Raw genomic sequence first — 14752 nt, forward strand, 5'->3', positions numbered from 1 at the left:
TTTCTTTTCTCATTGTTATCAATTAAGCATTGCCTGCTTTTCTCTCTCCCAGACCTGAATCTGTCTTTAGCCGGCTGCCACTTGATATCTTCCTCTCTGTCTCATTCTTTTTGGAACAAGTATGCTGTATTTTGCTTTCCCTTATTTTTTCAACTTTAAGAAGAATTACTCCATTTTCTAGAAAAACTCAGGCTTTATTTCAGGTGTGCTCTGTGCTTATATGACATTACCCATATATGTTTTTTAGTGAAACTTTCCAGTTTGGGAGTCATCTAATGGACAGATATCAAGAGATTGCCACAGGAGAGAAGACAGCATTTGGGGGGAAAAAAATACATTTTTAAAGATCAAGGGTCAATCTCAGTAGGACTGGGATTCATTATTATTCTTCCATATTTTTGTTGGGGAAGGGCTTTTTGATGGACAGTTCAAATATTATTTAATGTTTTAAATCTATTTGAAGCTTAAATTGTTAAAATGACTGTAAAAAGCATGGAATCCATAACGCAGAACCTCAGGAATTTGCCACCTGATTACAACAGTTCACTCTGAATAGATCATAGAAAGGTTCAGAGGATTCCTGTGATCTAGGGAAACGTACTGGCCACTCTCCTCCTGGGACTAAACCATTCTCTTCTCTTCCATTAATCACATGCTATTTTCTGAGAGCCTGAATGTCTATCAAACTTCACCACTGACCCAAAACATAGCCATCCAAAGTCCCACATCCTCCTATTCACTGAAACAGTTTGCTTCCCCATCGTTTTCCCATCACGCAGTTTTGATTTTTGATGTTCTGAAGCAAAAATCTTAGACCATGAAGATAAAAAAGTAGGTTTCAAGGGTAGAAAGATATCTGCCCCAGGCGAGCACGTTAACAGCATCCAGCTTTCTTTGATATATGGAGTTCATATTCTACATTTGTCTTTAAAAGGTGTGTGGTTCAGACAGAAAATGTGGCAGGCAGCTCACTTCCAATTTGTAAATGGTGCCTGTGGATTTGGCAGCAAAATGAAAGGAAGAAGCTGCCAGCCACAATGGCTGCCATTCCATAGGCTCCACAGAGTGCTCAGTGTGCAGAGCAAGGATCCAGGCTGGAAAGTAGCTTCTCACATTTTGTAAGAAGCGGCATGTTATTGAAGCTCAGGAAGAACCTTGGCTGTGATATGGAGGGTTTTAAATATAAAATTTTTATTAAAAGTTTTACAAAGAGCATAAAAACTAACACAAAATAATGAAAGCAAAAACAGGAAAGAAAAAGAAAGAAAGAAAGAAAGAAAGAAAGAAAGAAAGAAAGAAAGAAAGAAAGAAAGAAAGAAAGAAAGGCAAGAGAAAAAAAGAAGCTTTTGATTTTCCTTTGCAGCAAATATAAGTACAGTGACAAATTTACCTCTTACCATGATTGCAAAGTGATGTGGTAGTGCAGGGGTATGTGGGAATGTTCTTGAGAGACAAGCAAAAGAGCCACAGGCTAGACAATGATCAGACAAGTGGCAACTCAGCTCACAGATATAATATGGAGGGCAAATATCTCAGAAGGGACCCTGCCAAATTTCCTGTTGCTGTAAAGGTAAAGATGGGAAGATGTACTTTCATATTTGCAAGATTCTGTGAATGTAACTTTACAATAAAGTTAGAACTAGTACTTCTGGGTGTGTTTCTTATCTGGATGAAAACTAACCAAGGAGACAATCATCCTAGAAAAAAGGAGAGATTTCCTGGCAGTTAGAATAATTAATTGGTGGGAATGGGTTGATTTCAGAAATTGTGGTTGCTCCAATACTTTTTAAAAAGAGAGTGGACAGTGATTTGTCTGAAATGGGATGTAGAATTTCCTGCTGGAGCAGGGCTTGGACTAGAAAATTCCAAGGTGCCTCCCAACTTTGTTATTCTGTATTCTGCACTATCTCGTAAGGTGTAAGGAGAGGCAAGTCAGAAACTACCTCCCTCCCTTGGTTAAAAAAAGAAAATCTGACACTCATCCGTATGTTATATGAGAACAAGCCAGCTTTGCAAGGTGTTTGTTGTCACTAGGGCTCCCTCATGTATAAAACCAAATATCTGTTGTAATTGCACTTCTCATTTCCTTTTTCAGAAGTATAACCTGAGGTCCCCAAGTGAAGCATCCTTAAAAACATTTTTTTTAATAACAAGCTGTTGCTGATGTGGATCTGGGTGCTGTTCTGAATCAACCCCAAAGCAAAGCAATGACTGTGCAGAAGTGTCAGGGGGGAGGGGGGGAATGTCAAGTGAGATTATGGGTGCCGTGACATACTTGTGCAAATGATGGAAATTGCATCATTTGCATCCGTGATGAGGAGAGTGATGATAGCATGACAGGTATGACATCATCCTTAAGAGATGCCTCTGCCTCTTGAATCAGGCTTCCTGTGAGCCTTTCTCCTGACATGTGAGATGGGAAGAGATGAACAGGTACACAAGAAAATATAAGGAACTTGTGATTTTACTGTTGAAAAGCTTAAGAAGCTATTGTGGAAGAATTCCATGAGTGCTGAGTATCAGATGTGAATTCTGTTTATACCATTGTTCAAATTCCTGCATCTCTTTTACCCATCAGCTTTGTATAAAGAGCTAGATGTGCATTTCTGGGTAGTGTGGGGAAAATTACTAAATACTCCTTGTTTTGATAATGGCCTCTTCTGGTACCAGACTCCTTCCTTTGGACCACATGACACCATGTCCTATACTGCTATAGCATTTGGCTCTGCCTGGAAAACAATGTTTGTCTTGTAGTATTCCATGGATTTGCGTTGTGAGATCTTTTTACAGGGTAATGCTTATTAGATAAAGCAGGGATCCAAATTTAATATTCTCACCATCTCATTAATTAAGAAAAGCTGTATTTCTCCAAGAACAAGAGCGGCGTCTGATCTACAGTTCAGACACTCTATTCATGTGCATTGAGAAATGCAACATTTTGCTGCGGTCTTAAAAATGGATAACAATCCAAGAACTGACACATGCCAAACTATCACTCTGCGTTTGATTGAACTGTATTGGGAAAGAAAGAGGAAAGCACTTTTAAAAATGAGGTTATGAGCATTGTTCTTCTTTCACAGGTTCAGAATATGTCTCAGTCCATTGAAGTTTTAAATCTACGGACTCAGAGGGATTTCCAGTATGTTTTGAGAATGGAAACGCAAATGAAGGGACTGAAGGCTAAGTTCCGACAAATTGAAGACGACCGAAAAACCTTAATGACCAAGCATTTTCAAGTAAGCATTTCCCATCTTTAAATTTTCTATAACAATTGTTTTGACTGACTGCCAGAAGTTATATGCTTGAGAAAGGGCACTATGAGGTGGGCTAGATGTCAATTTTAAATACTTGTTAGTAAATGCCTGAAGACTTGCTTTGAAAAAGATTGTCCCTACTCTATGCTGTTTCACTCTGATGGGAAGTTATCATAACTTACTGAAACAAACATGTGAAGACATTCTGTGTCACTTCCTTCATGATGGGGTTCCCACTGGGAGAGAAAGAGGGAGGGAGGGAAGGTAGCATATGTATAACCAACCGTACGTGTATGGCCAGATTCTACTGATGTTACACTGAATCATTCAGGAGATTTAATAACAAAATTATATGGAATGATATTCATGTGAATTCTAATACATATCCAAGAAGGGACTATTATGGTTCCTATGTTTTATTAATAGGATTATTTGACTTAATATTTTTAATTTGAAATATAGATTTTGGGGTCAGATCTTTATTCAATTAAGGATGCAATCAGAAGGTACAATGGACACATAGGGTAAATTGAGATATTAATATTTTCTCATTTAGTGGCTAAACAAACAAACAAATAAACAAGAAAAACAGCACTATGCCATTGGGAAAGAAACCCTGCCCTTTTTGTAAGTATGCCTTGATGCCACCTGTATAAACGACGTAGGGCTTGAATCTGATGGCATGAAACTGCTTTCATTATTTTAACCAAAGCTTTCAGCTCCTGAATATGCCTCTGTATAAAATGTGAAAGATGTAGAATATGTATGTGTAGCCTAAATTGTACCGCATTCTTTTCATTGTACGCCTACTGAGATAAGGAAGTAGAGGACTACAGTCTAAATGATACTAAGGGAGAGATTCTCACCAACTTCCCTTAAAATGTGGGTTCTTGAGTTATTTGGTCTCATCTCTGAAAGTAGAATTAATCTTCCAGTCTGGTTTCTTCCAACTTTCCCTCACTTTAAAAACAGGAATTTTACCACTGATAAAACACTGCAGCATGAATTTCACAGTGTCTGAGGAGGCTATAATAATTCTTGGGGTTAGAGAACCTAGTCAATTAAATTACTTTTGACTTCTTTCTAGCTCTCTGGAGAGGTTCCCTGAAGCCAGATGAAACTAAGTTTTTTTTTTATTAAAAAGTTTTTATTTTCCATTTATTCATACAAAATACAATTATCCATTGGTACCGCCTGCCCATTCCCCCCAGGCTGCGTTCACCCTCTCTAAACCTTCCCTACTTCCCTCTCTCCTCCCCTCCTACTCTCTTCCCCTCCCCATCTCCTCTAACCATCCTACTTCCTCCCTACTCCTTCCTCCCCTCTCATCCCTCTCACACACATGAACGCAGCATAGGGGAAATGCCCAAGCATTTACCATGACTATATTATCATTACCCACCCACCCTCAACCCTCCCCCCCTCGCTTCCCAGAGCAGAATACAGGGTTATTAATAAGAAGGTTAACAATAATAAAAAAGAAAGAAAAAATAAAAAAAATAAAAAAAATCATACTTAACCTTTAACTCCCCTTAAATTAAGATATATAAACAAATCTCTACAACAGTTACTATAAAATTTACTCATAAAATAAATGAAACTTTATAGTCCCATATTTTTTCTGAATATAATCTATCCATCTTCTCCATACAATAATATATCTTTCTTGTGTATGATCCTTCAAATAAGCAGAAATTTTTGCCATTTCTGCAAAGTTAGAAACTTTAAATATCCATTCTTCTAAAGTAGGCAGATGAAACTAAGTTAAATGAGTGAATCAAGTCCAAACATTATGTCTGGATATCATCCTGTGATTCTAAACTGGATTTTCACAAGATATTTAACTATGAACCAAACTTGTTTATTATTCACAGTCTGAGATTGTTGCTTGTTTTGTCAGTGAATTGGAATGAATATCAACATTACTAAAATGATTTTGGAAGCAAAAAAAAAAAGATGATGGCAATCTAACAGGATCGTATTTGAGGTTCTTTTTTCCGCCAAAGACTTTTTGCTTCTCAGCAATACATAAAGGCTGATCAATCACAGGGAAAAGATGCAAATCTCCAGGAGGACATGCAACAATGAGCAAGTTCTTCTGAAATCAAATTTAGACATTTTGAAGAGAGGGGAAAATACCTATTCTGGGCAATAAAGAATCAAAACAGAAGAAGTGTATTCTTCACCCAGGGAACCTGATGAACTTCATGGCAATTTCTCAGAAAGTCTACAGATTCCTCTCAGCAGTTGTTGCCTGAGTTCCATAAAAGATGAGCAGAGAATGATGCTGCTCCCTCTGCCACTTTCTGTGTTTTTGACCAAATGAACAGAGTCAAACCTTGCTTTAGGCCAGTGTTTCCCAAACTTGACAATTTTAAGGCATGAGGACTTCAACTCCCAGAATTCCACAGCCAGCAACGCTGGCTGTGGAATTCTGGGAGTTGAAGTCCACACGCCTTAAAATTGTCAAGTTTGGGAAACACTGCTTTAGGCAAAGGATTGTGGCTGCCTCAGGCACCAAACAATAGGAGGAGTGGGCAGTTATGTTGAATGACAAGCCTGGCTGGGCAACCAAACTGGTTCGTGCTCCTTCAGCTCTCCTGAAGCCCTCAAGTGTAGGGAGAATGCTTCCCTCTCCTCAGACTTGAAAGAAATCTCCAATCACTAGATCTGAGCATAAATATGACATTTGCCTCCAAAAGGAAATACCGCTGCGCTGGACCTGCTGATCATCTGGCAGTCTTGTTATGCCTTTTTTTTTCTCTCCAGCCATAGCAGATATTAGTAGAAAGCCTTCTCTAAGGTCACACCCAGGTTAATTCACTCAGGAAGGGAAGCTAAGCAGAAACTATCCCTTCAAGAAAGGTTCAGAATGGTGTCAATGCATAATATCTTCACATAGGTAATAGGGTCATTCCTGGCTCTGTTATGACTGTTACCAACATTGGTCTTGATAACAAACTTGTCTGGGGTGGCTCACGTATTTTGTATTGTTTACTCCACTTTTCCTTGACCGCACATAATGTCAGTAAGCAGCTGCTCAGTCCTAGCTGTCAAAGGCAAACTGCCTGTTTGAACACAGTAACCTTTTTTAGAGACCTGATATTTGGATTGGCTGGGCTAACCGATTTGATATGATACTTCAACTGGCATTTTGAAAGGGATTGCAAAGCAGTAAGGCTATTGAGTAATTTAAAAGGTCAGAATAATAGACCGTCTGCTTTCTTTCAAAGCAGCAATTTGTAAGAATTCAGGCCATGCATTTCATACATTGAGACAAAGCAATAGAGAGAAAACAGGCTTTGCATGCGTAAGTGCTCCTGTCCGTTCCATAACAGCTCCATATTTACTGATGCTGTTAAAATGCAGTGAATTCATTCATTCCTATCACTTTCTCTGGTTCAGCTCTCATTGACCTTTTTAAACTACAGTAGATAAAGCCACCAGTCATAGAACTGGCAATATGAATATTGCAGCGTGGAGGCACGGTCCAACAATTGAAGTATGCGGACTGACTCTATAGAATAATACCACAATGAGATGTGGTATTATTTCTTCCAATTCTGTAAAATGAAGTAAGATGTTTTTCTTTTTATTTCATACCCCTTAACACAGTTTTCTTTTCCTGTGCACATCTGAAATGGCAAAAGACCAAGCTAATTTGCCTTTTGGATTAGGTACGCGTTACAGGAAACCTGTTTTCAAATGGATGACTATTCACCATCTTACATATTTGTTCCATAAAAAACCCAGTTCCTCTTTGATGTTGATAGCTTTATTAGAGAGTGAAAGCATCCTTTACTCTCTATCCCAGATATTTATTAAAACTATTTCTGTATTCCCTGATATACAGGAGATTCCCAAGTAGTGTACATAGTACCATAAATACATTAAATATAGTACAAAATGCAGTCGTGCCTGTAATAATACAGTAGCAGTTCCAGGTGCTTATTATTTATTTTTCTTTGTTAAGTGTATGCCCTTCCTTTCCGATTATGTAAATACTCCATTAATTTAAACAAAGTACACATTTCATCTTTCCTTTCAGAGAGTTTTCAAAAAAACCTCCCAAACATTAACATTCCATGTGTTCCAAAGCTGTATAAAATCAATGAATATTTTGATTTTTGGAGTACCACAATAGAAAGTGAGGGGTCCTTGGTGCTCTCTGAGCTTGTTTTCAACCAGAGACAAGAGCCTCCACTTCTCCTCCAGGAACTCACTAAATTTTGGGCTAAGTATGCAGGGAAAACTACTCTACTTGGTTTCTATACTAGATAATAAGGAAGACTAAAGCACCCCAGTCGTTCTATGGCTGCTTACTCACTCTAGTACATGGATGTCTTTCACTCATTTGCATGCAATTCCTCATCCACTAGAAGAATTCTTAACCAACATAGGCCCCAACATTCTCCCATTGGGGGCTGGAAGGCGAGATCCAGTCAACAACTCTTACCTGCAAATTTTTCAAATTGCTGATCATAGTTCTATGTCTGTACTTTGGGGAAATTTTCCCCAATTTGGATGGTACTCAGAGACTGTTTTCTGAGAGGAAGTATACTTTGTACATTTATTGAAATGTAGATATGTCATTGAGCATTCTGTAGATTTTTGAAAATCCTGTTACAATTGAAGTTGCTAGAGATTGTGAGGAGGGTAGAAGAGTAATGAAAGGAAAGTTAGACCAAGAGATAGGAAGGTAGTCCATTGGTAGGTTATCTCATAAATGGCATCTATGTCCAGATGTCAAGAAACCTGGAAAGAAATAATTCAAAATGTTCAAAAAAATTCCATCTTAACGAACTTACTCATAAATAAGGGTTGGAAATTCTATCTGCAATTTCCAGGGTTTTGCATTCACCCTAATTCAGACACTTTACTGGAGTCTATAAAGAAAGATAGATAGATACAGGAAGTCCTCAGGTTATGACCACTCGTTCAGCAAACGTTCAGAATTATGACAGTGCTAAATGAGGGCGGAACAAACAACTAATCCTCAGAGTTCCAGCCATCATAGCATACCTGTGGTCACATGATCAAAAGCCAGTTGCCTATCTTGTGATTATGATGCCACGTGAGCCATAGTCATTAGATTGGGATTTCCTATATTCTCTGACAGCTTTCCAAAATCAAAGTCATTGGGGAAGCTGGAAGGAAGTCAGAAGTTGTTCCTCCTCCCATCACCTTTTCATCCACCAACGGTCCATAGTGCTTGCCCACAGAACCAGCACACCTGCCTGCACTCCACAGTGCCTGCCTGTGGCACCTAATACTCACTGGTCTGCTTGCTAGGACTCCCATCTCTTTCCACTTAACAACCCATGTGATCCTGGGGTTATAATGGCAAATTGGACTGAGCAATGCAGTCACAGGATATCTCACATTACAACCACATTGCTTAGCGATGGAAATTCTGGTCCCAATTGCCATTATACCCCAAGGATTATCTATATAGGGATAGATCCATATCTTTCATGTTCATTTTTTTTTTTTTGAAAAAAAATGTATAAGATTAAATACATTTACCGTATGGAAATACCCTAAACTCATTTGAGAAAGAACAGTCTGGGAATTAGATAAAAATCTATAAATCTTGCCTTTTATCTGTACAAAAATCCTGAAAGCATATTGAAGCCAACATTGAAAAAAAAATCTCATTGACTTATGTAGTGGTAGCACTGCATTCATAAATTAAGTTCTCTAGAATAGAAAGAGAATTTAATGTCCATTTGCAAAGGTCGGAGTTTATGATACTCTCTCTAATGAAACACTCTCCCAATTCATCCGTTCCAAACCATTCTTGCTCAAAATTTCTGGGCAGCTAAAGTAAATGGTTTTGTTTTTTTTTTCTCATGAGTATAAAATTAGAAGTTGCAAAGGGAGCTCAGTTTTCTCTAATGCATTCATTATAATAACATTTCTGCTTGTAATTTAGCACTGCAATTTCAGTCTTCCTAAATTAGATGTGTGAAATACATCCCCTTCAGCTTTACCTATGGACTCCCCACTGATGCTAATGTTTCCCAAATGAATTTTAGAAAACAGATTTTATTAAAGTAAAGAGGTAAATACAATTAATTTAAATGGGCTTTTAATACAGTCGCCACTATCAGTATACAATACGATGCAGTGCTAACAAGCCTCATAAGGTAGATCTCTTCAGGGAGTACAATGCTGATTTTGCAATATCTGCTTATTTTAAAAGTGGGCAAAAACCCTTTTAAGTAATTTAGGGGTCTCGGAAAGGGATCCTTATAATATGGGCAATTCTGAAGTTAATCCAATTTAACTTCCTCCTCAGAATTAGAACACAATTTTGAAAAATGAAACTCACGACCTTGGATGGAATATACATTCTCTGGCAAGAGACAATGATAAAATTTGCAGTGAAGGAAGCTTCTTGGACTTTCAAGCAGTTCCTTGAAGGTGGAAAGGGAAAGGAGTTTTGTAAGGAATATCAATGCCTTTTCCCAAATCGCTGCACCTGTTTACTGAATCTGAGCTGAAAGTGATGTCATATTTTTTTCTCTCTCATAAAGCTTTCTATTATCCTTATTGGACATGATGCCATGAAAATAATGGTGCCTCCAGAGTTTTTGAATTAGACTAGTGCCAGTAGTTTGCAATCTAGTTTATGTTATGTACTCACGAGGCTTTGCACAGACACAGACTGGAAAAATGAGGCTGAACCACATAGAAATAAGGGCAAAACAAGAGAACTCCAACATGCTATATGATTTGATGACAAGGGTATCTCTGATATGGAAGCAGAAAGTCAATAGCTGAAATCCAGGGGAAAAAACCCCTCCTTCCCCTTCTTCCTTTCTCTACCGTGATAGTTTCTGTGGAATACAGTAGCTTCTTTCATAAAAGTCACCTTTCATTAGATGAAAGTATCTACAGACAAGAACCAAGAGATGAAGTCAGTCTTTAATACAGAACAGTACCCAATATCATACATATCTGTGTTCAATCCTTGGATATTTATTTCTGCAGAAAATGAAAGATCAGCTCATTGAATTAATTGTTTTAATAACTGGTTTTTGGCTGTGTTTCTCTTTTGGGCAATAACTAGCATTTTGCTGGAGAGACAAAATACAAGCTGCCCTTTTGAGCTATAAACCAAACCTCACTGGATTTATAACAACATTTTCAATGCTGGTGATGGAATAACATCATCATCTGCTATGAAACATGATGATAGAATAGTTTAGAGTGTCCTCAAGGTAGACAGCCACCTCTAGCCCACAAAACTCTTGTCTGCCCACTCCAAAGCCCTTCTAAAAATTCTGACCGAGAGATCATTTTAGCATGATCAAGTTCTTAAATATATATGGAGCACTATTAACTGGATTTACTTAATGGCATTTAAAAGTGAATTCCATCATATCTAACGTGTTTTTTTTCCTGGTTTGCCCACTTCTTTATCTGAACCTTTTTTGCTGTGCAGACTCAGATTTACTACTCAACAGCCTAGTGTTACCTCAGCACAAAAAACCTTGTGTCGTCCTGACAAGGACTGCAAGAAAGGTCACATTAGATAGAGTTCAGCTCTCACTCTGGGTTTCCTTCTGGTAGCTGCCAAGTGATGGGCCAAAAATGAATCTGTGGTGGGTTTTGATCTTTGATCTTTATCCTTTTTCATTTCAAGGTTAACCACAAGGGAGGCAAAAAAGCAAAAATGGCAGAGGTATGAAAAAGGGATGGGCCTTCCATCACAAAATCACAACCTCTCTCTGCTTTATCCATTCCATTTCTCTCTAAATATTTGGATGCCAAAGGAGGATTTTTTTTTCTTCTTCTCCCCATCCTCCCCTCAAAAAACATGACTTCTATGTTTTATTTTAAGTTCTGTTGAAAATGGTATACTCTTTTCCCTCAATAGAAGCTTTACATGAAATAAGGGTAAAATTGAAGAAGATAAGATAAGATAAGATAAGATAAGATAAGATATCATTTTTTTATTGTGGGCACAACGGCACACATCAAAAATGAAATTTAGTTGCCCGCTCTCAAAGTGAAACACATACATGACATACACCTAAACATACTATATACAACATATGTATAGTCCCATACCCCAACATATACATAACAAATAAATATTAAATACTGTCCATCTTGAATATATAATGGAAGGAGGAAGCTTGAGACAAGAGTGTGTGTTTTGCTAGTTTTACCTAATTTCATATTATAGTTTCAGACTACTTTCAGACGTATCTCTGATCTCTCAACATCTATCCTAAAAAAGAATGTTCAGGTGCTCCTCAAATCATTAGCACTAACCCATTCTAAGTGTTTAATTGCTGCTTTCTGTGCTTCTGACTTACCCTGTTGTGGAAATCCCATCCAGTTCCCATTCCCTTAAAATGTAACTATAACAACAGTACAAATATGCTGTTTTAATTATAAATGCTATTCATAAAATCCTCCATAGATATTAGTAGTGATAAAGGAGTTTCATTCAGTAATATCCCAAGGCAGTCCTTCTAATGAATGCTAATTTTGCACCCATAAAATGAGCACTGCAAGCCGTGTCATTGACAGATCTAAAGGCATTGGGGGCCGAGGTTCATAATACACTCATTCTCTAGCAACTCAATTCCAAATACAATTTCAAAAACAACAACAGCTGAAGCTGACAAGAATTAGTTCCACCGAGCCAAAACAGAACAGTGTGAATATTCCTGAAGCACTTTTCAAAAACAGTTTCAAAATGATTGATGAAACTCATTAAATGCAGGTTTATAATGCTACCACACACAAACACTCCCCAAATTATAAAGTACCAGCAAAATAGCTATGGAATACTTTGAAGACTACTTTTAATGGCAGTTGAGAAGTAGGAATTAATCTAGAAAATTGAAAAATCGAAATACTTTATTAGTAAACCAAGCTAGTGTCCATGCTTGACTGCAAAGCTTTTTCTCATTGAAATAGTCTTGTGAGTTGCTTTAAAGATGCAGTTCTTCTATCTTTTGTCTTACTTTGATACAATGACAATTGCAATTTAGTTCAAGAATAAATGTTGGCATAAGTAATCAGTCATGTGAGAAACGTTGTAGTAGTATAACACAAATATATGGATAAGTGCCAATTATTAAGCAGGCAAAATGGTCTGTTTCTAATCAGGCAAGTTGTCATTAAAGTGCTTTGGATCTTTAAAAAAACAAAAAACCCTACAGTAGTGGAAAAGGCTTGACTTAAAAGAAAGTGATTTGTTTTAAGTAAGATTAAAAATTGAGTACTTCATATGTTATACTCCAAGCTTGAAGCCATTTATTCTTAGCTTCCTAACTGTCTCACAGGACTGGAATCATTGTTTTCATACCAAGATCAATAAAAACCACAAGAGTAGATTTGAAAATAAGCCTAACAGGATCTCATTAAGGAATTTAGAGGACATGGCACTTCTTAGCACTTCTCTAATGCACACTCGACTTCTTTTTCACAGGAATTGAAGGAAAAGATGGATGACCTTCTACCACTGATACCAGTTCTGGAACAGTACAAAACAGACGCCAAGTTAATCACCCAGTTCAAAGAGGAAATCAGAAACCTGTCTTCAGTACTGACTGGGATCCAAGAGGAAATTGGCGCTTATGATTATGAGGAGCTACATCAACGAGTCCTCAGTTTGGAAACCAGGCTTCGAGATTGCATGAAAAAACTGAGTAAGTTCACACTTTCATTCCTCCTTGCTTTCTTCACATCTGCTTTGCCTGGAATTCTTCCATGAAGAATTTATATTTTGTGTTATTGATTTGATTTGTATGGCCACCCATCTTATCTAAGTTATTTGGAGCAGATCACAGCAATTAAAAACAACATTGAAAACAAGCTAAACTGACCTGCAAAACTGTCGATAAAAGCCACATTAAAAAAAAAAAATCAGCGGCCAAATAAGTCACTACATCAAATTCAGTATATGTAACTTCTGAAGAAGATCTCCACTATCGCCTGACTTCCAAGCACAATGCCAAAGCCATATCTTGAAGGCCAGTTGGGTTGGGACCAATCTAAGCTCTGAGGGAATGATGTTTTGAAGAGTGGGTGCCACAACAGAAAAGCCTTCTTCTGGGTCACATCAGATGACACTCCTTCATAGACGGGATCTTTCTGATATTTCTTCTGTTCGTTAACTTTGTTCTAAAACCTCTATCCTCTGGCAACTATGTGATTGAATCAAACTGGGCAGTCAGTGGACCATCTCACTAATCTGAGTTACATTCCATTTGGCCTTTTATGTCTTTTGTAATCCATATCAGTTAAGCAATAGATCTACAGGGGTAATTTTGGAAACTACACTATTGTAGTTCATTGCAGCCTTAGACGGTGGTGCATAAGCTAGGAGCAGGCATGCACAATCTTTTCTGAACAGAGCTACCCTTGGTGTTTGAATGACATGCTACAGACAGGCCTGAGCCAAGAACTTAATTGGAATGTAATTAGATTTTAATTGCCTAAATACAGCTAATGTGATTGCTTATCGTGCATTTAAAAATGTCTTTTTACAATCAGGATACGGTATTGCCAGCAACTTTGGAAGAATCTTGAAGCCATGGCCCTAGATTATTTATACTCTGTCTTTTTCTGATTTTATTTTATATTCAGGGATACTGAGATTGGATTCTAGAGCTACACATAGCTACATCTAAATGACCTGGGGGGGGGAGGATTAAGCAGGATAAGATCTGGTAAATTTTATTTGGGAAATCCCAGGGCTTTAAACTAGACTATTGGGTTGTTGTTTGCTTTTGTTTTTTTAAAAAAAGGTTTGCCTTTGGGGAAGATTTATTTTGGATGGAGAAATGAGAGGGAATGACAATGTAGTATAGGTGTGGAAGAAATTAAACAAAGGGTCAGTGAATGTATGGCTTCTTATATGATACAATTAAATAAGTGAACTATAAATATTAAAAAATGTTTGAAACACTGGAGGCTCTTTGAAATTGATCCATTTAGTCAGAGATGAGTTCATGCTCTACCAGATCTTCAAGATACTAGTGGATCATTCCATTGGTTGAGATAGCCCACCGACCATGAAGGAGAAACGTCTGTCTTTAATACAGAAGTCTATGCAACACATCCTTAGCTTTACCACCCTCTGTTCTACGAACATATACATGAGATCAGAAGGACATACACAACAGCAGGACTTGACTTAGTTAGCACCATTCTAGTATAGCCCTAAACAAATACATTGCACTTGACATAATCAAACAGCTGGACGATAAATTCAGTGAAGCTTTGCCAGCAGTTCTTTCCATCCCCATTCCCAACATAATTCCAGGCCAAATTGCCCTTCTGAGAAAACACAAACTAGTTATTTTGTTAATGTATAAGCACAAAAGATAGATTTAATCAGTGGCAATTGTCTACAGTACTATGGAGCAGAAAAAAAATCTACTCCAAATGGACACAGTATTTTACTGTATTTTTGAATGTTTATATTCACTAGGCAAGTAATGGATCATTTTTCTAATGTTAGACAACTT

The 14752-nt window shown here is 37.5% G+C and overlaps 1 protein-coding gene across 4 annotated transcripts in view; it reads left to right on the forward strand.

Moving 5' to 3' along the window:
* Positions 1–14752, forward strand: part of OLFM3 (olfactomedin 3) — a 190575-nt gene that overhangs the window by 155567 nt on the left and 20256 nt on the right. For all 4 annotated transcript variants that reach the window (XM_039348456.1, XM_039348455.1, XM_039348454.1 and 1 more), the window contains 2 exons: positions 3081–3236; positions 12709–12928. In XM_039348456.1, the coding sequence (XP_039204390.1) occupies positions 3090–3236; positions 12709–12928 (367 nt within the window). In that variant the 5' untranslated portion in view covers positions 3081–3089. The remainder of the gene's footprint in view (positions 1–3080; positions 3237–12708; positions 12929–14752) is intronic.

Source organism: Crotalus tigris, unplaced genomic scaffold (assembly GCF_016545835.1).
Source record: "Crotalus tigris isolate CLP2741 ecotype Arizona unplaced genomic scaffold, ASM1654583v1 scf7180000018155.2402879, whole genome shotgun sequence".
NCBI classification, from domain to species: domain Eukaryota; kingdom Metazoa; phylum Chordata; class Lepidosauria; order Squamata; family Viperidae; genus Crotalus; species Crotalus tigris.